General features: G+C 47.4%; 1 protein-coding gene across 2 annotated transcripts in view; it reads right to left on the reverse strand.

Annotated features, from left to right (window-relative positions):
- CFAP61 (cilia and flagella associated protein 61) overlaps nucleotides 1-26,582 on the reverse strand; it is a 2,048,453-nt gene that overhangs the window by 126,213 nt on the left and 1,895,658 nt on the right. Inside the window, exon 26 of one of the 2 annotated variants that reach the window (XM_085612415.1) lies at nucleotides 22,700-22,790. The exons of the other annotated variant lie outside the window; for it this stretch is intronic. Coding sequence (XP_085468541.1) covers nucleotides 22,700-22,790 — 91 coding nt within the window. The remainder of the gene's footprint in view (nucleotides 1-22,699; nucleotides 22,791-26,582) is intronic. 2 annotated transcript variants of the gene reach the window in all.

Raw genomic sequence — 26,582 nt, forward strand, 5'->3', positions numbered from 1 at the left:
CCCTCCCTACCTGAGACCACCCTCGTGGGGATCCCTCTTTCTGCACCAGAGGACGGTTGTCCGTAGGAAGATAAAATCTCAAGTTAAAACCCCAGTACTGAACTCCTCTGTTCTGTGGGGCGGGGCGTGACAGGGCCGCTGTGTTTTAGATAACCTGTAATCTGTGTATGTCCTTATCATTGGCTGAGATCATCAACAGTAATCTAAGCGGCTCAAAATGAGTGCTTGTACCAGTGTTTTCCTAGAGGACATAGGTAGAAAAGGGAAGACTCTTCTGAGCAAGCTAAGGTTATGGAAACAAGCACCAATAGTGGAGGAGACATGGTCTCTAAGAGAGAGTTTTTGGTCAAGTCTAACTCCAAGGTTTTTAACCACTAGTTTCGGACAAGGGGTGGGACCTAGTTCCTCAGGCCACCAACTGGGCGACCACAACATGGTAGCGTCACCAAATAGCATTATTTCGGATTTGGTGGCGTTAAGTTGAAGAAAGTTCAATTTCATCCATTCAGATATGGATTTCATACCTGTGCTGAAGATGTCTTGAATGTTCGGGCAGGATTTATCAAATGAAAGGAGTAGCTGAGTGTCATCGGCGTAAGATATAGGAATGAACCCCAGTTTTCTCAGCAGTCTAGCCAGGGGCGCAACATAGACATTAAATAAGGTAGGGCTCAAGCAAGAGCCCTGGGATACTCCCTTGGTAACCTTGGTTGTCTTGGAGTGAAAAGGGCCTAGGTTGACTGGCTGTGATCTATCAGATAGGAAGTTGGTAATCCATTTCAGGGCATTCCCTGTGATACCTATGTCTACCAGTCGATTGAGTAAAATATCATGGGATATGGTGTTGAATGCTGCGGAAAGGTCAAACAGCTCCAAAAGCACTGCTTGACCCTTATCCAACAGCATTCTGATGTCGTCTGTGACTGCCACCAGGGTGGATTCAGTGCTGTGTCTGGGGCGAAAACCAGATTGAGAAGGGTCCAGACTGTTAGTGGATTCAATGAAGAGTGAAAGATGAGTATTGATATGTTTTTCTAAAATTTTGGTGTGGAGGGGAAGGAGCGAGATAGGTCGATAGTTAGTGACATCATCAGGCGCAATTTTGAGGTTCTTTTTGATTGGAAGTATTTGTGCTGCTTTCCAATATGAGGGGAGAGCTCCATCTCTCAAGGAGCTTTTGAGAATATTGCATAAGGGGTTGGCAAGCTGTTTGGCCAAGGTGGAAGACAGTTTCGCCGGTATTAAATCAAGCGGGGATCCCGATTTTAGCACCTTTACTAGAAAGCCCAACATATATCCCTCGCAATCAGCGCTGATAAATAAGTTCTTCCATCTAGATGACTCTGAATGTCCCATATGCCATATGCCGCTTGCCCATTGCAGACCTTCTGCCTATGCTGTGGCATTGCCCTGCCCTGGGGAAGTACTGGATGGGAGTAGCAGGCACCCTGTCCCGCTGCACTAAACGTGAAATTCCCTTTCAATGGGAAGTGTACATCTTACATCTCTTCACGAGTAGCAGGAAACACAAGGCTGTCACACGATTTTTAAACCTAGGCCTAATCATGGCAAAACGCCTGATTACTAAAAGATGAAAGATCCCGACTGCGCCCCACATATCAGCCTGGCGACGCTCAGAGCTCAACTCATCCAGGGCAGAGGGCACGGCCCTGCAGAGGGAGGATCTGCTGGGGCTCTGTAAGTGCCCCCTAGCTAGCGATTGGGGGGCCATTGTGGAAGAATTGCAAAAGCTGGCTATGCCCACCGAAGACACACAAGAGGGGGCGGTGATCTCAGTAGCTCCGAACTGACAATACATCACCACTAATGGACCACCGCCAGTGAGATAGCACTTTAAAACCCCATTCATTCTGGCAGTTCATAGTACCCTAACACTCGCCACAAGCAGTTACTCACCTGCAGTCATATTTCTGGGCCTTAGGTCACAGGCAATCTCCCTATCCCACAGTCAAGGTATTTTGTCCTCATTTTGTTCTACCCTCCTCCCAATGTTCATTGTTACTTCACATAGCACATCTCAATGTGCCCATTCACAACACATTCGTGTTGCAACCATCTACTCATTTACCTAGGTGGTCCAATTTGGTCCTTATTTGGGTGATGTCATACCATCCACACTCCGCTTCCGCCACCATTGATATTAACACTGGTTATGTTATACTAATGCATGATTACTAGCAAATTGAACTGGTCATTTTAGTGCTGTGCTGTGTTGTTTGAAAATATAAATGCCAATTAAAAAGATTTAAAGTAAATGAATCCCACAATGTGTAAGAGAAACGCCCAAGAACACAAGAAGAGGTAAATGGACCTTAAAGCAGAACTAGTTGAGGAAAAAATATGTTTCCAACACGCATCCTGTCTCCAAGAATCTCTATCCGATGGTTAACTAGGCAAAGAATCCATATTGTGTGAGGTTGAAGCAGCCTGTACCACCAAACTATTAAAAGTAGGATGCCTGAGGAGGCAAGCTAAATCTCCAGGAGCAGGCTGGTGCCTGCCAGATATACCACGATCCATAGAGACTCCTGTATCAGGCTTAGCCCATGAACCCAACAAAATGTCGTACAGGGCCTCAGTATATGGGAGACAAGGCTCTACCCCTGTCTGACCTCGATAGAGGATATCAATCAGGAGATCAGTAAACATTTCCACAGAAGAAAGAGATAACTCTAAGACTATAGCCACTGTCCTTAACATGTCTGCAAAGGAGGAACTCGCTTCAGTAGCAAGGCTCGGAGAGGAACGAAGTCCAGAAGCTGGGGAATACTCCAACCCACTAGCCTCCCCTAGTGCAGACCACCAATTCTCCACGATCAGAGGTGGAATAGCCTCAGATATAGAATGCAAATGCCTGACTCCTCCATATCATCTCCCAAAAGATGACCCTCAGAAGTACTACCATGAGAGGGAAACAGAAGGACAACCTTTCTCACAGAAGGCTCCATTGACTATGCACCTGACGTCGACCGATGCCAAGAATGTGACGCTTTGACATTGAGAGGAAGAGAAATGGCTTTGATCGGCATCGCCGATGCTGTTGCTGGAGCCAGCTGATCGAGGATATATGCCGATGATGGAAACCCCGAAGGGCTGTGCACCGAAGTGGAGTCAGCCAACGCCGACTGGCAGTGACCTCATGACTCAGAGGACCCAACTGACACCAAGGGTGATCCCACTGACGTGGAACCAGATGGCGCTCCAGGGGAAGGTGGACACACAAAGATTAAGATGTAGAAAGTTATAATAATCTCGCATTTCGATCATTGACACCCCATCTCCAGCAAAGACCGGGAGGCGTGGGGCAGAGCCGTGTATGCTCTCCTCAACTGGCGAGCGGGTGGAGTCATGAGAGATGGAGTCTCCATGCAGCAGTCTGGGGTTTCCACAACTTCAACCACCTGTGCTTACCTTGAGACATCGATGGTTCTGAGTGACATCCACAGAAATGGCTCAGGCTCCTGTAACAGCCCCTTGAACGGCCTGCTGGACGAGAAGGAAACCGAGGCCACCGTGAAGTCTCCAGGGACCGCTTCAATTGCGTCGCCAAGAGTTTAATCCGGCGTTCCTTGAGCGCATTTAGCTTCAGCTTTTGACAGTAGCCGCAATCTTTGGCGTCGTGGTGTTTTCCCAAACACCACATACAAACAGAATGAGGGTCCATAGCAAACATCTGTTGTGCACAAGACCCACAAGGCTTAAAGCCTGAAGGCATGAGGAAAAAAAGCACACTGTTCCAATCAACAAAAAATGTTCGAGGTAGGCCAGAAAACAGTCTGAGGAACCACTTCTACGGATCCGCATTGCAGTACGGAAATGAAGAAACTAAAGGCCGCGCGCCAGAGGGGACTTATATAATGCGCTGCCCCCCTAGCGCCAGAGGTACTTCTGAAATATTTCCAGATCCAGACTGGCACCTGGAATTCAAAAATGAAGAAATCTGCGGCTAGATGTCTATTTGATACATGGAACAGGACAGTGCAGAAGATATGGCCGTGCAAGAATGAATTATTACTGACTCACTTTGTATTGGAGACAATACACAGTTAGGACATAGGCAGCAAAGTGGTGAAACGGATATGGATGGTGACAAGAGTAATGACAAGGCTGCTCTCTAGACTATAAGTGACACCTGACTGGCAGAATAGATTAGGGTACAAAAAAATAGTGTTTTGGAATTTCAGATTCAAACTGATGTTTTTCATTAGAATGTACCACATATACTTGACACCCAATCCGCTGCAACGAATGTATCCATTGGTCCCCCATAAAATCCCAGCTGCTACTCTTGAAATACTGGTTTAATGCACATGTTGTAAAGCTGCTCCTCCATACTAGCGAGGCTGTGTGCAGAGTGGTAGCACAGCCGCGTGCCCAATGGAAGTCTATGGCAGGTTCTGATGTCACTTCACCCCTATGCACCCCGCTTCCCTGGTGCAGATAACCTGGTGCCTGGGGCATCCACAGGTGGGGTGGCTCTCCAATCATCCATCTTGTTTCTTCGGGAAGGGTTCTTCTTCTTTAAAACTGCGACTTCTCTATAGACTTCTATTGGGCAAGCGGCTGTTTTTCCACTCTGCATACAGTCTCCTTGGGGTCCTTAGGTACTTACTATGGGTGGTTCCTTGCTTCCCCAGCTCCCCTGAGTCTTCTGGTCCAAGTCCTGTTCTTCTTTGCAGTTCGCGTTCCACTTTCCACACATATGGTTTGGTCTTCCCCTGGAGTCAGTGTATACTTGAGCTACTTACCGTATTATTTTGAAGTATTCTTGTGTGTATTGTTGATATCTCCAGGTAGGAGATATACCAATGTCTTAGTGATTGTGTTGCATAATAATAGCCTTTTTTTGTAACACTGTATGGTTCTTTTTCATTTAATCTACACTTAAATGGGTTAAAACAAGCTGCTTAACACTCCTTCAAGGTAAACCTGAATGCTGCGCTCCACTGCTACTACTTTGAGAGCTTTGTATGGTCATCAAAGACCACTAAAAACACCATAAGGGTTGCCTGAATTTGTGCAAGGTACATCACTCCTTAGAGTGTGCACCATATACTACGCCAGTCTCCTACAGGAGGGTGTACATGTTTGTGAATAACTATGGCAACATCAAGACAACCACAACCCCTTCAAAGCAAGCCAGCTCCTCTGAGACTGTGCCATCCTCAGAAGTAGATTTAGTGCACGAAGTAGACACCAGGAGAAATACACATCCTATAGACCAAGTTACTTACCTTCGGTAACGCTTTTTCTGGTGGATACAGTATCTGCCTGTGGATTCCCCACCTTGTGATTATTCCCTGCGCCAGCATTCCACGGAACTTTTTTCCCCAGCTCTCTACGCCGACGTGGACGACGTCACAATGCATCGGCTCCGCTCGCGACTCCGTATGACGTCACCGGAGCCATAAGAGAGCCACGTCGGCGTGATGACGTCAGTTCCACCCATTTTTTCCGTGCCCCCGAGGTGCACAGGTGGACCAACGACAAATTCGAAGTATACACAGTATACAATATACAATCAAATATACATAGCACATAAACAAAAGGAAAGCTAAATCAAACAAGCATTTCCTACCAATGTACCAGAAAGCATAACAACTTCTCAAACAAGACAACTTTTAAGGTATACAAAGGTGGACAACGGGGAGGCGGGTGGGCCAGTGAGGAATCCACAGGCAGATACTGTATCCACCAGAAAAAGCATTACTGAAGGTAAGTAACTTGTTCTTCTGATGGATACATCTGCCAATGGATTCCTCACTTTGTGAATAGATTCCCACAGCAGTCCCCACTCCCAGAGGAGGGTGTCCACCTTCCTATACCAGAAAGTCTTGTAAGACAGAGCGCGCGAAGTGGCCCTCCCTCCTCATCTCAGAGTCCAAGCAATAATGCTTTGCGAAAGTATGGAGGGAGGCCCAAGTCGCGGCTTTACAAATATCTGCCACAGGAACATCCCTGGCTAAAGCAGATGTAGAAGATTTAGCTCTAGTTGAATGAGCCCTAATACCCTCAGGTGGAACCTTACCAGCCAGGGCATAGCAGATCTTGATGGCAAGGATGATCCATCTCGACAACGTGCGCTTGTGCACCGCTCTTCCTTTGGAATGACCAACATAACCCACGAAGAGCTGATCGTCCAGACGAAAGTCCTTCGTTCTGTCCAAGTAAAAGCTTACAGCTCTCTTTGGGTCCAGGCGATGAAGTCTTTCCTCCTCTTTGGAGGGATGAGGAGGAAGATAAAAAACAGGGAGAGTAATAGACTGCCCCAAATGAAACGGAGTCACTACTTCAGGCAGGAAAGCAGCCCTGGTCCTAAGTACCTTCCTTTCAGCATGTAACGTGAGAAAAAGGGGTTTCGAACTAAGAGCTTGAAGCTCACTCACCCTCCTTGCCGAGGTTATGGCTACAAGAAAGACCGTTTTAAAAGACAAAAGCCTCAGAGGACAGCTATGAAGAGGCTCAAACGGGGACCCCATCAGAAAAGTCAAGACAAGATTAAGGTCCCACTGTGGCATTACAAAAGGAGTAGGAGGAAACATGTTTGTAAGGCCCTTGATAAACCTTAGTACAATCGGAGATTTAAATAATGACGGCTGATCAGGAAGACATAGAAAACCGATAAGGCCGATAGATAGCCCTTGACCGTGGCCACAGCACAGCCCTGCTGAGCCAAGGAAAGAGCAAGCTGAAGCACATCAGAAATATGGGCCTTTAAAGGGTCATTGGATCTCTCTCCACACCATTTAACAAACTTAGACCACCTATATGAGTAAACGGACTTGGCGGAGTGTCGCCTGGCCGATAAAATAACATCCACCACATCTGGCGGGAGAGAGAAGGAATTCAGGTTGCCCCGTTCAATCTCCAGGCATGAAGGTGTAAGCTCTGGAGGTGGGGGTGTAGAACCTGCCCCTCCGACTGCGAGAGGAGGTCTGCCCTCAGAGGGAGACGGAGTGGAGGGCACGAGGAGAGGTGGAGAAGATCTGTATACCACACCCTTCTTGGCCAATCCGGGGCGACCAATATGACTTGGGCCCGGTCTTTGCGAATCTTCCTCAGAACCCGAGGAATCAAGGGTATGGGAGGAAACGCGTAAAGGCGTTGCGAGCCCCAACTCAACTGAAACGCGTCCCCCAATGCTCCCTGCATCGGATACTGGAGACTGCGAAATGACGGGCAGTGCGCGTTCTCGCGGGTGGTGAATAGGTCCACCCGAGGTGTCCCCCACGTCCGAAAGACGTGACGAACCACCCCGGATGGAGCCTCCACTCGTGGTTTGCGGAGAACTGCCGACTGAGATCGTCTGCACGCACGTTCAGAACCCCGGCCAGATGATTTGCCAACAGACAAATCTGATGGTCCTGAGCCCAGAACCATAGTCGCAGGGCCTCTCTGCAGAGACAATGCGACCCCACTCCTCCCTGCTTGTTGACATACCACATCGCTGTAGTGTTGTCCGTCAGGACTTGAACCGACTGACCGCGAAGGGAAGGGAGGAAGGCCTTGAGTGCCAAACGAATCGCCCGCAATACCAGAAGGTTGATGTGAAGCAACCTTTCCTCTGGAGACCAAAGACCCTTGATCTCCAGATTCCCCAGATGAGCACCCCACCCTAAGGTGGAGGCATCCGTTATCACTGTGGCCACCGATGGAGGCAGATGGAAGGACTTTCCTTGAGACAGATTGCCCCCCACGCTCCACCAAGATAGATCCGCTGCAGCTTCTCTGTAGATCCTGATCGACTCCCTGAGATCTCCATTGTGCTGATACCACTGCCTGCGGAGGCACCACTGGAGCGCCCTCATGTGCCAGCGTGCATGGTTGACCAACAGAATGCAGGAAGCGAACAGACCGAGCAGACGAAGGACCTTCAGAACTGGAACAACCACTCCATTGTGGAATAAAGGGACCATCTCCTGAATGTCGAGAATCCTTTGAGGTGGAGGAAATGCTCGACACACAGTAGTGTGCAGTACCGCCCCTATGAACAGGTTGCGTTGAGAGGGCGCCAGGTGAGATTTGGGTACATTGATCGAAAAACCCAAGTCGAATAACAGCTGAGATGTTACCTGCAGATGACGCTGCACCATCTCTGGGGACTCTGCCTTCAGAAGCCAGTCGTCCAGGTAGGGGAATACTGGAATCCCCAACCTCCTGAGATGAGCAGCCACCACTGCCATCACCTTCGTGAAGACTCGAGGAGCGGTAGTAAGACCAAACGGGAGGACCGCAAACTGGTAATGTTGCGACCCAACTGTAAAACGGAGATACTTCCTGTGCGACTTCAGGATTGGGACATGGAAGTACGCGTCCTGCAAGTCGATCGACACCATCCAGTCTCCTTGCTGCAATGCTTGAAGAACCTGTGCAAGGGTCAGCATCTTGATTTTCTCCAGTTTCAGGTAAAAGTTCAAGATTCTGAGGTCCAGTATCGGACGCAATCTGCCGTCCTTCTTGGGAATCATGAAATACCGGGAGTAGCATCCCTGACCCCTTTCCTGCTCTGGAACCACCTCTATCGCACCCTTTTGATGCAAAGCTAACACCTCCTTCTGTAGAAGAAGTAGATGGTCCTATGAGCAGTAACCCTGGCAAGGAGGGTAAGGGGGAGGAAACTCCCGAAAGGGAAGGGCGTACCCAGTCTCCACGAGGTTTAAAACCCAAAGGTCGGTTGTAACAGATCTCCAACCTCGCAGAAAATGGGACACCCGACCCCCCACAGGTCTTACATGTTCCAGGATGGGGGATCTAGGGCTACTTCCCTGAAGCTTCATTAGGAGCAGAGGAGGTAGAAGACGAAGAGGGGTTGCGGCCAGAACCTCTCTGACCTCTTTGCCTCCCTTTATAGAACCTATAGAGGGGATTTTGCTGCTGCTGTTGCTGCTGCTGCTGAGGCTGCCGGAAGGAGCGAAATGAAGACCTCCCAAAACCTCTGAACTTCTTAAGCCCAAATCCTTTAGCAGGAACCTGCAGACCTAAAGATTTCGCCGTCACCATGCTCTCTTTAAACCTCTGCAAGGCGGAATCAGCCTTTTCACCAAAAAGCCTCTGTCCGTCAAATGGCAAATCCACCAATGTGGCCTGAACGTCCGTAGAGAAGCCAGACGAACAAAGCCACGCTTGCCTCCTAGTGGCGGTGCCGGAGTCGGAGTCGGCGGCGCCGGACGCGGCGCCGAGGGAGTCGGCAACGGCGTCAAGGAAGGCTCCGAAGAAGGTCGATCCAATCGAAGCCGAGATGGATCCCCAGACGGCGCCGGAAACTGCCACGAAGGCGCCATCGGCAGGAAGGGCATAAACGGGGCCTGAGCATAATGCTGCGGCACTCCCAGAGTATAAGCCATAGGACCCACGGGACCAGTAGGTGCGCCAGATGGGAAGGTAACCCGTTGGAAAATCCCATACATCGCATTTAAAAAATGCGTCGAATCCGCACCCGGAGTCGGGAACTGCGGATAAGGGAATAATCCCGGATCCGGTTGTGGAGTACCTGGTACCGGAGCCGCAGTGTTCTCCACAGGTGCCGCAGGATCATCCGGCTCTGGAGAAGGCTCTTTCTCTTGCTCGGCCTCCGAAGCCGAAGACTCCACTGGAACCGGTGACTGAGCGGGTGACTGCGCCGGTGACTGCGCCGCAGACGGCGCCGGGGTCCGCGCCTGAGTCCGCTTCGGCGAAGAAGATCCCTCAGGAGACTTAGACGGAGAAGGAGACACATCCTTACTTCGACGTCGGGGCGAAGTCGATCTCGACGCCTTGCTCTTCGAAGACCGGCGCCGAGAGGAATGCTTCCGCTTCTTATGATGCTTCTTCGACTTCGAAGAATGCGAAGTCAACGACTCCGGTCTCAAATCTTTCATTCTTCCTACCTCTCTTCTCCTTCTTAGCCGTGGCCATGAAGAGCTTCGCCTCCCTTTCTTTCAAGGCCTTGGGATTCATCCTTCTGCAGCTGGAACAATCTTCCACGTCGTGGTCGGATGAAAGGCACCACAAGCAATCTTCATGGGGGTCTGTCATTGACATGTGGCCCCCACATTCCCTACAGGGTTTAAAATCCGACTTCCTAGTCGAAGACATGACAATTTTCTCCAACAGTAACCACTAAACGACTATAAAGTAGCAGGAGAGTGCTGGAAAAACCGTTGCGTGTCGACGGCGCGGAAATAAGGGAACTGACGTCATCACGCCGACGTGGCTCTCTTATGGCTCCGGTGACATCATACAGAGTCGCGAGCGGAGCCGATGCAGTGTGACATCGTCCACGTCGGCGTAGAGAGCTGGGGAAAAAAGTTCAGTGGAATGCTGGCGCAGGGGATATTCACAAGGTGAGGAATCCACTGGCAGATGTATCCATCAGAAATAGATTTTCACAAGGAGGTACGCAGACACCAATTGGGGAACACACAAGACAACCGCAAAAGGCTACCAAATACAAAAACCCAAGCGCAAAATACATCAGGGGTCTAGACAAGAGCCAGGATCAAGTAACAGACCAAGAACCAATCTCGGACAACTAATTAGTTGCCACATTCAAATCTTGAACAAAGGCCTTTCATTTTGCCCAAAGGCAAGATGGGACCTAGTGCAGACAAAAATTGAGCTCTTCAAATTTACTAGGCAAATGAAACTGCAATCCTTTTTCGCTGACATGGAAAGCCCTAGAACATCATTTGTTCCTCAACCACAAACTAGTAACTTCACTGTCCAATAACTTGAAACAATTCACCTATTGACAAATCTATTGAAAGATAATGAAGTGCAACAGCTCAAATCAATATTTGACACAGCATCTAAACTTGGAATTGACACCTCACATTCCAAACCCTCCACATTATTTACAAAATCAGATTTTATGCTGATCTTCCCACCTGACAATACAACTGACCTGTTCTTCATAATAATGATAAGGGACCTCAACCACGAAACACGAGAAATATCTGTCCAAAAGGAAATACTTTTCCTCTAATGAACAAGCTACTTACCTTTGGTAACGCATTATCTGGTAGAGACTCTATCTAGCTGTAGATTCTAAACCCTTCGACTTTCCAGGCTGGATCTGGAAAGGTTTACTCGAGCAATATCACTGCTACGTGCCTTTGTGTGGCTCCATTTGGCACCACATGACGTTGCTAGCATTGGTTATGACGTCGCGGTCACCTATATAGGCACTACCCAAGCACGCGGACGTCAGTACTTTTCGTTATTTCCATGCCAGGAGTGCAGAACCACAAGGTAACTGACGCAAACATGTGTAAAACTAGGGCCCTGAAAAGGTGAGTAACTCTAGCCCTAATAAAATCAGTCCACAAAGAGGAGAGGCATGGGTGGGCCTCTACCAGATAATGCGTTACCCAAGGTAAGTAACTTGTTCATCTGACAGAGACTTCTAGCTTCTTTTTGGGTCCAGCCGGTGGAGGCGCCCCTCTCCCTTAGAGGAATGCAGGGAGGGAGAGCAAAGAAGGTGGGCAGCATGATAGACTGACCCAGATGGAATGGGGTCACCACCTTCGGCAAGAATGAAGCATGGTTGCGAAGCGCCACTTTATCTGGAAAAGACATCATGTAGGTAGGCGTACGAGAAAGCGCCTGCAACTCACTCACCCTCAGGGCAGATGTTATCGCCACTAGAAAGGCTCTCTTGATGGTAAGCAGCCTGAGTGGACAGTTGTGTAAAGGCTCTCAGGGAGCACACATAAGAAAAGTGACAACCAAATTAATGCAGCATAACAAAGTGCGTGGGCGAAACAAGTGAGCCAGCCCCTTCAAAACCTATTTACAATTGGAGACCTAAAGAGAGAGGGTTTGAAGCAAATATGAGCAGAGCTGGAGCTCTGGCGGCACCAGCCGCTTTCCATGCTAGGCCGCATCACTGCTCGGAAGAAGATAACCCTTCCTAAAGTACCTATCTTGTTTCAGACCTTTCCTCTGATGACCCCCCCCCCCCCCCCACCGGGCACACTTTTGTCATTGCAGGCTACACTACATCACTTTATCTGGGAGGGCAATCGCCGCTGTATGAGTGAAGCTGGCTTCCACCAGCGGAGGGGGGACCCGGGGTCCCATGCCTGCTCCACTACTTCCAGGCAGCTCAGCTCCCCTGTCTGGTGGAGTGGTCCAGAGCAGAGCCAGAAAAACATGGCTGTTTATGGATAGGGCCTTAGCTGGGACCTCACTGGAGAAAGTTCTGTTCCCAAAAAATGACATTCGTGCACCTAGCCTTTATATTTCCACAGTCACAAGCTCTCTGCTGAAGGTGTGGAATGCATACACCCAGAAAGGGAAGTTAACCACTTTCCCATGTCCTCTGACCCCGGTGATCGATAATCCTGCCTTTGCGCCGGAGCTGGGTTGGCCTTCCAGGGATGGCGGGGATCGGCTTGCAAGGCGGCAGGATTTGTTTTTTATTAGGATGGCCCCATCTCCTTCGACATTCTCAAAAAGGATCATTCTATCCCTGAGGAGGAACGGTTTCGCTATCTACAGATTAGACATTGGTTGCTTCATCCATCTATCAGAGGGGGTCCTGAGCGGCCACTGACGCCATACAGGAAATGGCTCCTGGGCAAGAAATCAGATAGATGCATCATCATCATCAAACTTTATGCTCTACTTTGGCCCGCCCGGACTGAGGACAAATCCCCTGCTCAGCGGCGCTGGGAGGTGGATTTGGGGCACCAGCTCAGTCACAAGTAGTGGCACGATGTCTTCTACAGAGTGTGCACACCACCCCTTTGATTGTTACAATTTATTGCCCTACTTTTGGCAGTGCACTCGGAACAAGTGAAAACCCGGAAGAAGAAATACCACATGCATGACTATACAGCATGCTTTTAATGAACAATAGCTAAATTCTGAAAGGCGGCTACAATTTGGGACAAACACATGGACTGTCTAGATTCGTGAAATATTCGCATGATTTATTTTTCATCAAGTTTCTGTTTTAGCTTTTTCAGTTCAGAATGGTGATTATGTAGTGGATTAAGGGAGTTGAAGTCAAGGAGACGGGCTCAGGGAGTGGTCAGAGTTAGGTGTTTATTGCTTTATGTATCGGGGAGGAGGGTTGGCTTTAAATGGCGGAGTCACGAGGTGGTGATTTCATTTGCATGGAAGAGGATGTTAAGAGCAAAGCGGTTTTTGGTGGTATGAGTTGAGTAATAGGGTGCGCGAACATTTGCTGATTCAAACCGGGTAGCGGGGAGAATTGGGAGGCTGTGAATACGCACGGTTAATACAGCCAATAGTTAAGGAATGAGAGTATGGCGTGAATGCAGGAAGGCATAGGAGATTGAGTGACCAGTGATGAGGATGAATGTGTTGGAGGGTAGATGTTTGGTAGTAGGTGTTTGGTAATATGCATGGTCAATGCAGTGAATAGTTAAGGAATGAGAGTATGGCGAGAATGCAGGAAGGTACAGGAGAGTGAGAGACCAGTGATGAGGATGATTGAGTTGGAAGGTAGATGTTCGGTATCAAGTGAGAATGTGTGAAACAGTACGGTTGACGGGGGAAACTGAATGGTTAGGTATAGAGGGGGATAAGTTAATTTCAATTCTGGTGTTGTTTTGTTTTAGTGATATACACAGGGAATAGGTTGCATAGTTGTAATGTTTCACAAGTATAAGAAATGCAACATGATGAACTGTAGATGTTTGACTAAGGATAATGTAGTAACAATGTGTTTTGTCTAAAATGATTCAATTGCAGTTACCCCTGAGGAAGGGCTATTATATGCCCGAAATGTATTGGGTGTCAATAAAGAGATGCTGTCTTGGATGAATCGTGTGTTCTGATCATATTCTTGAAGAGGTCCGGATGGGCACATTTTGAATATGGGAAGCATTCAAAACGCACTGTACATTATGTATGTGGATTACAAAAAGAAAATCATGAAAAGTTTAGATAATAGAGTTGATTAACCTTGATTGAAAATGGAGTAAATTATACGTGGAAATTTGAAGCAGGATGAAATATCCTTTCACGCAGTGCGACTGGGAGTGGAGCATAATCATGTTCCCCACTTTTGTATTCTACAGAGTGAGACACTCTGCCTATAATACGGCTAGCTCTGAAATGGTGGTGAAAATCGCAAACCTACTGACACTTAACCCCGTCAGGCTACATAGGGGGAATCCGACTCGCAGTGAGGGCTATTGGGAACAATGTGGAGCTGAGGGCTCACTCACCCACATCCTATGGGATTGTTCAAAGATAACCTCGTTCGGTGACTTTGTCCTTGAAAACATCGATACCCACCTCTCCACTCAGCTCCCCAGGTTTCCATCCTACACCCTGCTGGGTTTCGCCAACATCCTCTCATATCATGCAGGGGGCGACAGATCATTATAGCTCTAATGCCGCACACCAGACTATTCTATCGCTTTGGGGAACCACCATTCCAACACACTTAGGATGGCTCCACCACCTTTGGTTTGTTCTAGGAATGGAGAAGCTTACCCTCACCCTCACAGCCCAAGGCGACACATATAGAACTATCTGCCAGCCCTTTATTGCTTTGCTATCCCTAGAATTCAGGGAACTGACTTGCCCCCGCTACTTACGATTACTACACCTCACAGACCCAGCCCTCCCTGAGGAAACAGAGGGCACTCATTAAGCTAGACTGTATCGAGACTCTTGGTTTTGCATATCTTCATGGCTACTGGAACTTGGGTAGGGAGTGGGAGGGAAGTTCGGGAAGGGCAGGAATTTCTATTTGAAAAGTTACGCTCTATAATGGTGTTAAAAGAGGGATGAGCCTCCCATATGGATGTTTCCACTGTACTGAGCTGAAGCTGTGACAATAAAAATAGATTTTAACCTAAAGAGAGAGGGTTGGTCTGGCAGCAGTAAAAAAGCGGATAGAGCGGAAAGATAACACTTAACAGTACCCAAAGCAGAGCCATGCTGGGCAAGGGTTAGAATGAATAGCAGAACAGTGGAAAGAGAAGCAGAAAGAGGGTCAATCGACCGTTCTGTACAGTATAATACAAACTTCTGCCAACGGCAGGCGTATACCGTCTTAGTGAAGGGACGCCTGGCCCCTAACATAACGTTGCATATATCGCAAGGAAGGTCAATTTCCACGCATGGAGGCGAAGAGTTGACAGGTCCGGGTGGAGGACCCTCCCCTGCTGCATTGACAGAAGATCCTCCCGAAGAGGCAGCCTGATTGGAGGAGTGATACTCATCTTCAGAAGCTCTGGATACAAGACTCTCCTCGCCCAATCCGGAGCCGCCACAAAAATGACTTGGGCCCGGTTCTTCCTGATCTTCTTCAGAACCCTGGGCAGGAGAGGTATGGGCGGAAAGGCGTACAGCAGGCCTGAGCTCCACTCGCGCTGAAAGGCGTCGCTGAGCGATAGTCTCCTTGGAAACTCCAGCGTGCAGTATTACTGACACTGCATGTTCTCTTTGGAGGCGAACAGATCTAACCAAGGATCTCCCCAGTGCTGAAAGACACCTTGCGCCACCTCCGACTGGAGAAGCCATTCGTGATACGCTAGGCATCGACGGCCAAGTTCGCACACCCTGGCGTTCAGAGAACCTGCCAGGTGTTGAACCACCATGGTTATGCCCTGCTGTTCCAGCCATGTCCAGAGAATCAGTGTTTCTCGACAAAGGGTCCATGACCCCACCCCGCCCTGCTTGTTGCAGTACCATATGGCGGTGGTGTTGTCCGTGAACACCTGCACTAACTTCCCCTTCAAAGAGGGAAGACATGCCTTCAATGCCAATCCAATCGTTTGTAGCTCCAACAAATTGATGTGGAGCCAGGATAGAGGCTGAAGCATCGGAATCGTAACCTGAACATCCTGGACTTGCTGTTCGGGAGGATAGGCCCGAAACTGCACTGTGTCCAGAGCAGTTCAAATGGAAAGGAACATCTGAGCATGAGTCAGAGAACCCCAGAGAATGCAGGAGGTTCACCGTAGTCTGAAGGTGGGAGGCGACAGCCTGGGGCAAGGATGCCTTCAACAGCCAGTCGGCGAGGTTGGGGAAGACTGACACCCCTAACCTGCGCAGATGAGCTGCGACCACCGCAATCACCTTGATGATCACCCGAGAGGTACTGGTAAGGCCGAAGTGGAGCACGGTAAAGTGAAAGTGCTCATGGCCTACCTTGAACCGCAGATAATGCCTGGGGATGTGAAAATACATATCCTGCAGGTCCAACGCTATCATCCAGTCTTCTTGGTCTAGGGCTGACAAGACCTGAGCAAAAGTTAGCATCTTGAACCTCTCTTTCTTGAGGAAGAGAATAACGGTCCGAAGATCTAAAATGGGTCGTAACCTTTTTTTCTTTTTCAGAATCAGAACCGCGTCCACGTCCCCACACGGCTTGGGAAAACTGTGCAGGATGGTGGCTGGGATAGGGCTGACGTGGCTGGAAACCCCTTCCATTGCCACGAAAGAGGCAAAAGCTGGACTGGCCATGAGGTGCAGAAGAGAGGCCCAAGGATACAGCTGTAGCTCGAGAGTCCTTTGAACCGCACTAGTTCTAAGTCTGCCTTCTCCCCAAAAAGACGGGATCCATCAAACAGCATGTCCATCAAGTTTGCCTGGACACGTACCGAGAAGCCAGTTGTTTTAAACCAGGCATGGTGCCGCAAGGCCACTGTCAATGAAATCGCTCTGCCCAGAAAATCAATCGTATCAAGGCCACACCTCATGGTGAATGGTGAATTTTGCTGTGTCTCTTCCGTCCTTAACTGCCTGAGAGAGCACAGCCCGGGCCGACTCTGGGACTTGCGGGAGCACTTCCGCATCAGTCTCCCAAAGGGACTGAGAGAAACGGCTCAATAAGCATGCAGTATTCACTGACCTCAATGCCAGGCTAGAGGAAGAAAACATCTTCTTCCCAAGTGATTCCAGCCTCTTGGATTTCTTATCCAGAGGGGCAGAAGGGAACGCGCCCTGGGAGGTAGAAGCACTACCAATGTTTCAGGGTGTGGGGTGTTGGCTGAAGAACTTTGGTTCGCCTGGAGCTGGGCAATGGCAGCGTACAATTGTCCTATTCACAGGAGCCCCTGTGCTAGGCTTGGACCACGTGCCTAGAAGGACCTCATTGAAGAGTAAAGGGGTTCCGAGGTGGAAGCCCCAGGCTGAAGTACTTTGGTCAGGAAATTAGTCCTGACCTGCACAGAGGGCAACTCCAGTCCGAGGACCTCGGCTGCTCTCTTGACCACCATGGCCACAGTTGAGGAAGAAAGCATGCCAGTATCTGGGGAAGTGTCCAGTCCACTGGCCTCCCCAAGTTCCCCATACCAGTCCATCTACTCAGCAGAAATGTCCTGGTGTTCTAAGGGGCTCGCTCTAGGGGTATTGCTCGAGCAAACGTTTCCGTATCCATCCTGACGCCTTGGAAATTCAAAGGTAAGGAATCTGCAGCTAGAAGTCCCTATCAGATATTACATACAAAGACTACTATTAGAGGAACTTCATGAGGACCACAACATAATAAAAAAGAAGCAGACAAGGGTGGCAACGTTGTCATTGAAAATAAGAAAGACTATCTCCATGAAGATTATCGACAACTTGGTGAGATCAAATGCTACAGGAAATTACTCCATAATCCAACCAAAGAGATACAAAACATGCAAAAAAAAACTCCTTGACAACTGTTATATTCAAAATTGACTTACCTGGGTGAAACACCTTGCCCTGTTGATGACAACAGATACTCCCAAAGTGTTGTCTGAAGTGGAGGGGATATGTTCAGTCAGAAGTCCAGAAAACCAAACCACCTGACCTTCTTTAAGACCTGCAGGTTAAGCTGCAGAGGAGGAAACTCTTATAGAAGGACTGAGTCCCATAGAGACCCTTGAGGAAGAACCCTCAGGATGCTGAAGGCTGGACAATGAGTAGTTTCAGAGGAAGTGACTAGATATACCAGGGCTGCGCCCCATTGGACAAAGATACCTCAAGCCACCGCCAGGTGATTAGCATGATGATGCCTGCTGAGTTAGTCTGCCCTGATGTTGTGGGATCCTGTGGGATAACTGACCATCGGGCAACCCCATCAATTACCAGCCATTGTCAAAGCCTCAGCTTCTAAAAAGAGACCCCATTCAGCTCTGCTTGTTGCAGTATCACATTTGTATGTGTTGTCCGTCAGAGAGAATGGCAGTTTGGGGCGAAATAGTTGGCTCAGACTTTCAGAAGTTAATGTTGTAGTGTTGCCTCACCTGAGACCACAGACCTCTGATCTTCACCTAACCCAGGTGGCCTCCCCAGCCCAGAGATGACACTGTAAGCTCCGTGTCAGTTTGGCATGTGGGGTAACTTTGAAAAATATCCCACTGCTAGACCCACAGCAGCCACAGTTTCCATGAAGGACCTGAATATGCCAGGTGGCATGAAGCACAAGCAGAGTGCACAACACAAAGAGTCCATAAAGCCTCAGAACCATAAAGGACTGAGCAGAAGCCCTCGCCTGAATAATCAGAATCATAGCCTGACTGTCCACTCCTCATTGAGGGGCAAGAAGGCCTTTAAAGCAACTCTGTCCAGAATGGTCCTGGTTAAAGGAATCCTCAGCACAGGTCAGAGATCGTATTTTGGGTTCACTGATGAGGAACCCTAGGGTGGACACAGCAATGACCCCACTTTCTGAACATGGTCGCAAACTAGCTATATCGAGCCAGTCTTCATCAGTCAATTGTTGACATACAGCAATATATGTGTCCCCAATCTTTGTGGATGCACTGCCACCACCTTCATAAACACCTAAGGCACTGATGAAAGGCCAAAGAGCATGACAGTGAACTGGAAGTATTCTGAGCCCACCACAAAGCAGAGATACTTCTTACAGCACTGCAGGACTGGCTCATGAAAGTATGTGTCCTGCAGGTCCAGGGACATACCATTCAGTCCTTGAGATTGTAGGCCTGCAGAAAGGGGACATTTGTGTCCTTTTGAATCTTCCTTCTTGTGGAAAGAGTTCAGGAGCCGCAGGTCTAAAACCGATCTTAGTTCCTCATCCTTCTTCGGGACCAGGAAGTACCAAAAGTAACAACTCCGTTGTTTCTCCTTCTCTGGCACCAGTTTGATTGCCCCTTTGGTGAGTAACATTATCATTTCTTTGGAAAAAATAGTGCTGTGATCCAATGATGTTTATGAGGAAATGGAAGAACTGGGACGAGGGGATCCAAAATAAAAGGGCATAACCAACAGGCTATCCTGGATTCTGATTCCTAGATTCTGCTGCTAACTGGTCTTAAAGTGAGGTTGGAGAGCGAGCTCAACAGGTTTGGCTGTAGTGCAAGGTGAAGAGGAAGATGTGAAGTGCTGCCATAGTTGATTTGGAACTCTGGCACTATCCCTAACCTTGCCACCATAATAAGACCGCATTTGTTGCTTTATGGACTGCCGCTGGCGACATGTGAGACTCCTTGAGTTAGCTTCTAAACTTCCAGTACAGCTAATGGAACAAGCCAGCATGAGAAAGTAACTCCAGCTACAGAGAGCAGGCCATAGCTCTGCTATTTTTCAATATCTCTACAGCTGCATTTGGCTTCTCATCTAAGAGCCCATGGTCCATTAATTGGCATGTCCATCAAGGAGGCGTGGACATCCCCTGGCAATCCAGTGGAACACATCCAGGCATGAAATCTAATATGATGTTGTTATCCACAGAAGGGGCCATAGAGTCCGTAGAGTTCAGTCCGCAATGTAAAACATACTTTACAGCATTCTTCCTAAAAATGTAATGAGTAAAGATGCTGCACATGCCCTGAGTTAAGGCTGGCAATACCTTGCATGCCATGTATCAAATGGCGTGAATGTAACCAAAGGACAAACTGCGTTCAGGAAGCATAAAACCAATCTTCGAAGAAAATATCTTTTTGCTCATAGCGTCAATTAGTTTTGACTCAGGGCAGTGTAAAATCTAATTCAGGCTCACTTAGAAGTCCTGTCTTATAAGGCTTTTTGGAATTGGGCATGGCGTTAAAGATTTTGGATCACCTGGAGCTGACCTGTGACATCTTACAATTGGATGACTCACAGCCTGAGCTAAAAATTGTTTTATTTTTACTAGTCTGTCAAACCTGAATCAGTCAGGGCATCGTTGAAAGACTACGTCAAATACATGTGGTGCCAGTCAGTCACTGACATCTGCTTCCAGCATGTTGTGAAATGGCTTAAAATCTGTCATCTTCAGGAATATCATCACTGCACACTGCCAACGTCTTTCAGAAAGTGAAAATTCTGTAAAAACCGACGGACGGGAAGAAGTCGAAGAGCGACAATGCTTCTTTGCATTCTTCTTATGCTTCGACTTACCTGACCCCGAGTACGAAGACTTGGGAGAAGAAAGAAGATGATGACTCCGCGACTGGTCCCTCGACCTCCCACACAACCGGGACTTCGAACGGCGCGGAGCCGACTGCTGGGCCTCGAGGAGCTTTCGGGACCGCTCCCGCAAAGACTTCGGATTCATGGTCCGACAGTCGGAGCATGACTTTGGGTCATAGTCGCGCTCCAAGCAAACAAGCACACGCGGTGCAGATCTGTCACCGACATCAGTCGGCTACAGGAACCACAAGTCTTGAAGCCGGGCATCCCTGACGTGCACCAGGAGTCGAAGACTCTAAAACAGTGTCGACAAAAGTCGTCAAAAAGTCAGTCAAAAAGTGACTGGCGGTACTGCTCTCTCCGGATCTGCGCTGGCTGGCGTGTAAAAAGAAAGAACTTACGTCAGTGCGTGAGGGCGGCGTCTATGTAGCTACCACAACGTCATCCCGGTGACCAAGATGCCAACGATGAACGCGGAGCCGACTGAAGCCACCTTCCGATGTGCAGGGGCACTGCTGACGAAAAACTTTCCGGATCCAGTCTGACGCCTGGGGTAATTCTAAGGTAAGGAATCTATAACTGTTTCTTTCAGATAATTCTGTCAACAAAAGATGAAATAATTGAATATGCCCAAACTTTACACCTCATTCTGTCTGGGTCTCCAATAGAGACACTATCAAATTGGATTTTCAATGACTACTTTGGGCCAGTTCTCCCAATTATAAACAGTATATATCGTAAAAGATGGAAATAAGTCTGAGCTACTGGACTGACTTAGATCGATTATCAAAATAGGTTCTTTCCATCTCTTATTACAGAAAACAAAAAATGCAAATGAACGTGCTCTGTTTGTCAACCAGTAAAGAGCCCTTTCACAATATTACGTGTCGGTAAAACTTGTGTGGAACATTCCTTATTAGGTAAGCAGCAAATACAGCACAAACCTGGACCATGATCCATTTTTGCTTCCATTGAAAAAATACTTAGAGGACTAGTCCCCAAACCCTGCTGCATTGGTCGAGAGCTTCACCAGTGGACAGTTGCGGTACCACTCAAAAGCGAAGAAAGCAAAGTGGACTTCAAGTTGGAAGGGAGGGAAAATTCTGTCATGTTATTTTACGGTGATAACACCCACACTGGACTGTGTGTAAGAAACCAGATAAAAACTAAAACCTATTGCCCAAGTACTATGGAAAATCCATCAGACATCTATGCTGATACAATGCAAGAATAAACTCTAAGGGCCAGATTATGAGTTTGGCGGTGCAGGAGCGGGACCGCACCGCCTGGCAGATTAATGCTTTTTCAGTCACTGGCGGGTGTTTTTTTGGCCTTCCCGCGGCGGTGCCTATGAAATAGGCACTGCAATGGGAACGTCAAAGGCAGTACCTGCTTGGCAAGAACTGGTGCAGTCCATGCTGTGCAGGTACCGGGATGCATGCACACAGGGAGGGCATACACCCCATGGCCCACAGGCAAGAGGGATCCCTGTAGGGCTCCCTTTGTTTCATCTCCATCATGGTTTTAATGAAGAAGAAACCCCCATGAAAACCATGGCAGAGAGGAAACTCAAAGACCCTGGCGGTTGCAGCAGTGCGGTCTGGCTGCCCTAGTTGCGATAGGGCAGTCGGAAGACCGCCCCCTCCCCCCCCCCCCGCGAGTCTGGCGGCCCGTGGACCACCAGGCTCGTAATCAGGACCTAAGTCTCTTGGAGTCGGGAAATACCAGTCCAAAGTCTCCCCGAAGACCAATGTGGCAGCGTGCGAGCTGAAATTGAGGGTGGTAGTGCACTAAAAAAGTATAATGTGTCAGCTTGGCTCTCAGTTATCTTTCAAAATGCAAATTACATATTTGAGCATGAGTGCCCTGTGGTCAGGGCGCTAGCAGCGGTTATTGCCCTCTGTAGAGAAAGGTTATCGTTATTAATGGCCTGCCCTGAAATTATGGGCCCGAGCTGATGGCATGGGTGAATAGTTATGAGAAATGCATTTAAAGGTTATGATCGCCTAACAGCACGTGGGGGAGGGGACTGTCATCACCCGCACATGATCACACCCAACACATGTAAATAATAATTCCAAATGTGTTTGTGTTTTCATTTCTGCCACTTTGCCTAAACTAGCAGTTACAGATAAACATCAGTAGTTAGCGCCAGGAGTATTCTGATTAGCTGAGCTAGTATCAGCATTTCATCCGGGCGAAATGAACATTGTTAACGTCAGTCACTTCAATAAATGCAGTTACTTTTATTCCGTGTTCAAGTAATCGTCTGGCTTGAAAGGAGCTACGGTGTGTGCTCATTGGAGGGATCAGAGCCACAGAATGCCGAGAGTGGGGAGCCCGTCTGTCCCCAGTAAATAGCGAACCCTGACAGTGATTTCCTTACCTGGCTGGAGGCCAGCATCAGGCGCACCTCTTGTCTGAAATCGATAAACCGATCGTGGTAGACAGCCAGGGACCACAGCTCACTGAAGTAACTGGCGAAAAAAGCAGAATTGAGTTATCCTTAACCACTAATAAAGTATTTACCTGTTACCCCAAACCCCCCCTTATAATTTAGAGCTCTCGACCCAGCCTCGATCCCCTGCTCATAAAATGCCTCCCTCGCATCACGCCCAATCAATTTTTTTAATGGATGTTCCTGATGTACAGCCAGCTCGAGTAATTACATTTAAAGTGGCTTAATTCCAAGCTGCAGCAAGACCCGGCGAAGAATCCTGATTTTATCAGAATTTAAAAGCGCCTGAAGACCTGCAAAGGGCTCGGGCCTCCCTTATCTGCCCTCATTTGAGCAAAGCAGATTGCGGGATTAACTGAACTGCTGCATACACAAATTAAATTTGGGGAAGACCCTGACACAAATGTTGTGTGGCGTTACGGTTTCAGGATTAATATATGCCAGGAAAAGACAGGCCAGAATGTTGCAAAACATTCTGCACTGTTTCTAAATTTCGGCCTGGTTTTTGGTTGTATCAATAAACAGTACCGCACACAAATGCTTGAAAAGTCAGTTTTTTGTCTCCACCAATAAACAACACACTTTGCACTTTATCTGTGTAGATGAAAACCAAAATGTGACAGAGCAAACAGCACGTTGCTAGATTTGAATGATAAACTTGCATACTTTCTGTGAAGTGGTACTTACTAATCATTCACACTAATTGTTTAGGGCTTTGGCAGCCTTGTGCATACATGTATGTACCTGAGCCATGTTGGAATGTTGTTTCCTAAGCTTTAACAAAAACTACTCCAAGATGGCCACCCGTGCATGCGCATGAATAGCGATCATCTGGGATAAACAATTATAGCACAGCCAATAGGTCTCTGCCCTTGCCTCAATGGTGCGACCTACTGGCTTTGCTTATGCTTGTGTTATGTTGAGTGACCTTAACATATATTGGGATGAAAGTTATAGCAACGCAGGCAACATGAACTGCATTTAGGGCCAGAGGTTCAACCGTTTTTATTGGTCGCAAACAGGGAATCGGGCCGTTTGCAAACCACTAGTGCAACTTTTGCAATGTACTAACCCTATTTTGTGAGCCGGTAACCTATTACAGACTCGCAAAATAGGGTTTGCAAATCGCTATTAGGAAGGGGTGTTTCAAGGGCATCCCTTGCTAATAGTGAGTCGCAGTGGAATGTATGAATGTTTTGTGACCGCAATGCGATCGCAAAACATTAATATTTTACAGACTCTGTGAAGTAGGTGGTAACTCATCTGCAAACAGGGACCCATTCCCCTTTGTGAATGTGGGCGGCAACATTTTTTAAGAGCAGACATTGGCCCCACGGGCCACTGCCTACTCAAAACAGCATTTGGCAATGAAATTGGTCTTGCATTTGAGAGAGTTAGAGGTGTTGGTGTTGTAAATGACAACGTCTTTTATCCATGTGTTTTGGTAACAGCGGAGGGGATGATATGTGGTGTGGAGTGGAATTGTATCGGTTGGATTGAATTTGTTAGTTGTGGAATTGTGCTGGGTGGAACTGTGTGGTGTGGAGTGCATTTGTGTTCTTGCCTGGTTATTAAAATGGATGTGAATAGATCACAACCATTCTGCAGGGCAAGGCTGACACTATTCATCTAATGCCACTAAGAAAAGGCAGTCAGGGACAAAGGAAGTGGGTACGACAGAAACAAGTTAACTGTGAGCAGCAATAGGATCAATTACTTACAACAAAAACATTTTTGACCATAAACATGACAGAATTGTGCAGAAAATACGATGCCGTGATAACTTTTTCCCCAGGAATCTATCATGTTGTGCAAATCACATAGTCAAAGTGGGCTTTTAAAATCTATAGTATCTCTACTTTGGGGAAAAGTTAATACTTTACAAAAGAACCATCATGACTCTTTGATGACAGGTGCAAGTCTAAAATGCAAAGATAAAATGTCACTAGGCCAAAAGAAAACAGAACAAGAAGTTACATTATTTCATTTACAAGTAGTGGGAGAAATTAGTGAACAAATGTTTAGCTTCAATAACATTACAACTAATATCAACAGAAATGTGGAAAAGGCATAAAGGTGTACACTAACCAATCCTGTCCAAAGAGGTATGTATCTATCTCGAAATCATAGTTTCAGATTTATACCCGCAAAAAAAATTGTTTTTGTTTTTTAATAAGTATCACTACAGCTCAATGGAATTTTCCTTTCACTGGTTTGCCCACAACTCAAATGTACAGTAAAGCACCATATCCATTCACTGATATGCGCTGTACATCTTTCAGAAACGTGCAGTAAGATGAGCAAAATTATGTATTTGACCTCCACTGCTAAAAAAAATCAGAAGTCCGAAGTCCTTGAAAATTTTAAAAGGACAAGCCTACGTCAAAAGCTGGCAACGTGACTGACAACATGCACACACCTATATGCCACAGTGTAGAGACACTCTGCCTCTCTCTCAAGGTCTGAAACTTGGACGCACTCAGATTAGTGTGATGGCTTTTTCCCCTTAGGGCCCGTTTCATAGGTAAAAGAATGTGTGTTCTGCTGATCAGTCATTGATGGAAAAGGGGACGTGTGCACCAGCCCTCTTTGCAGCCCACTAATTTAAGAATGTATCTGTACCGAGGCGACAAACACAGGTTACTCTTAAGAACTAAATGCACCTGATTAAAATGCGTTAAAAAATATCCGATTGACCACAGATTCCATATAACTGCCCGTGCATTCACACCGTGATACTTAACTGAGGCTGGCGTGGCTGAACCTGAAAACTAATGATCAACAGCTACTGTGTTGGAATCGAAAAGTGTTTAACGACACTTTTTTGCTTCTAGAAAAGCACAGACTGCAAAGCTACAGAAATAAGCAATAATAAAAATTTAAAAAATGCAAAACAATATAGAGAGTTTGATAGCAGCTTAACAGGAAATATGTTCCTGGATATTTCTGCGGCCCACTTTTGGTTCCGTTTCACATCATCTCTGAGAAAAGAATTGATACAGATGGCGAACGTTCGGATTATTTAAAACACATAGAGGACAGTGCGTGTTTTCATATACTCCAGCGATGCAAGTGCCGCATAATAACGCATATTTAATGAAAAAATAATTACTTGCCTTCGAGTTGCATTTGATTTTAAAGAGAAAGTCGCATTTCAAATTTTAAAACGAAGCAGTATTAAATGGGTAAAATGTCTAGAGGAGACCTAAAGAGCTGAGAAGAAAATTATAGAGACATGATGGGATGTCATAATTAACTTGTTGACGTATAGAAATGTGACTGACGCCACTGTACCGCACTGGACTTCAAGCCAGTTATATATATGCCAACTTATTAGCTTTGAAACAGGAAACAATTGCAGCCTAAGAAGAGAAGCAGACATAGAGACTGTTTTAACTGTGGCAACTACACTGAAGCTTGTGACTGTTGTGACGGGGCTGCTTGTGATTATGAAAACCGATAAACAAAGCACCGAAGTTATAAAGACAGTGGAGCCTTGCAGACCAGGAAAGTAAATTTGAATTTGGCTTTATTACTCACATATGTGTGAATGCTCCATGCACATTGAGGCACAGTGGCTACAAGTAGGTGCTGAGACTTGTTCACAATGTGTTCATGGACGACTGCTCCTGATCTGTGAAAATATGTCAATATAAGTCACCACAGAGACTGGCTCTGGAGGGTCATGCCTCTCACTGCATTCCTTAACTGCAAATATAAACAAGTATCCTGCATTAAACCTACCCCACAGCATTCCCCCAAGTCTCCCAATAAAAATGGTAACTACTTTTGTGGTCGGCTTGGTGCCCAT

Source organism: Triturus cristatus, chromosome 6 (assembly GCF_964204655.1).
Source record: "Triturus cristatus chromosome 6, aTriCri1.1, whole genome shotgun sequence".
Classification (NCBI taxonomy): domain Eukaryota; kingdom Metazoa; phylum Chordata; class Amphibia; order Caudata; family Salamandridae; genus Triturus; species Triturus cristatus.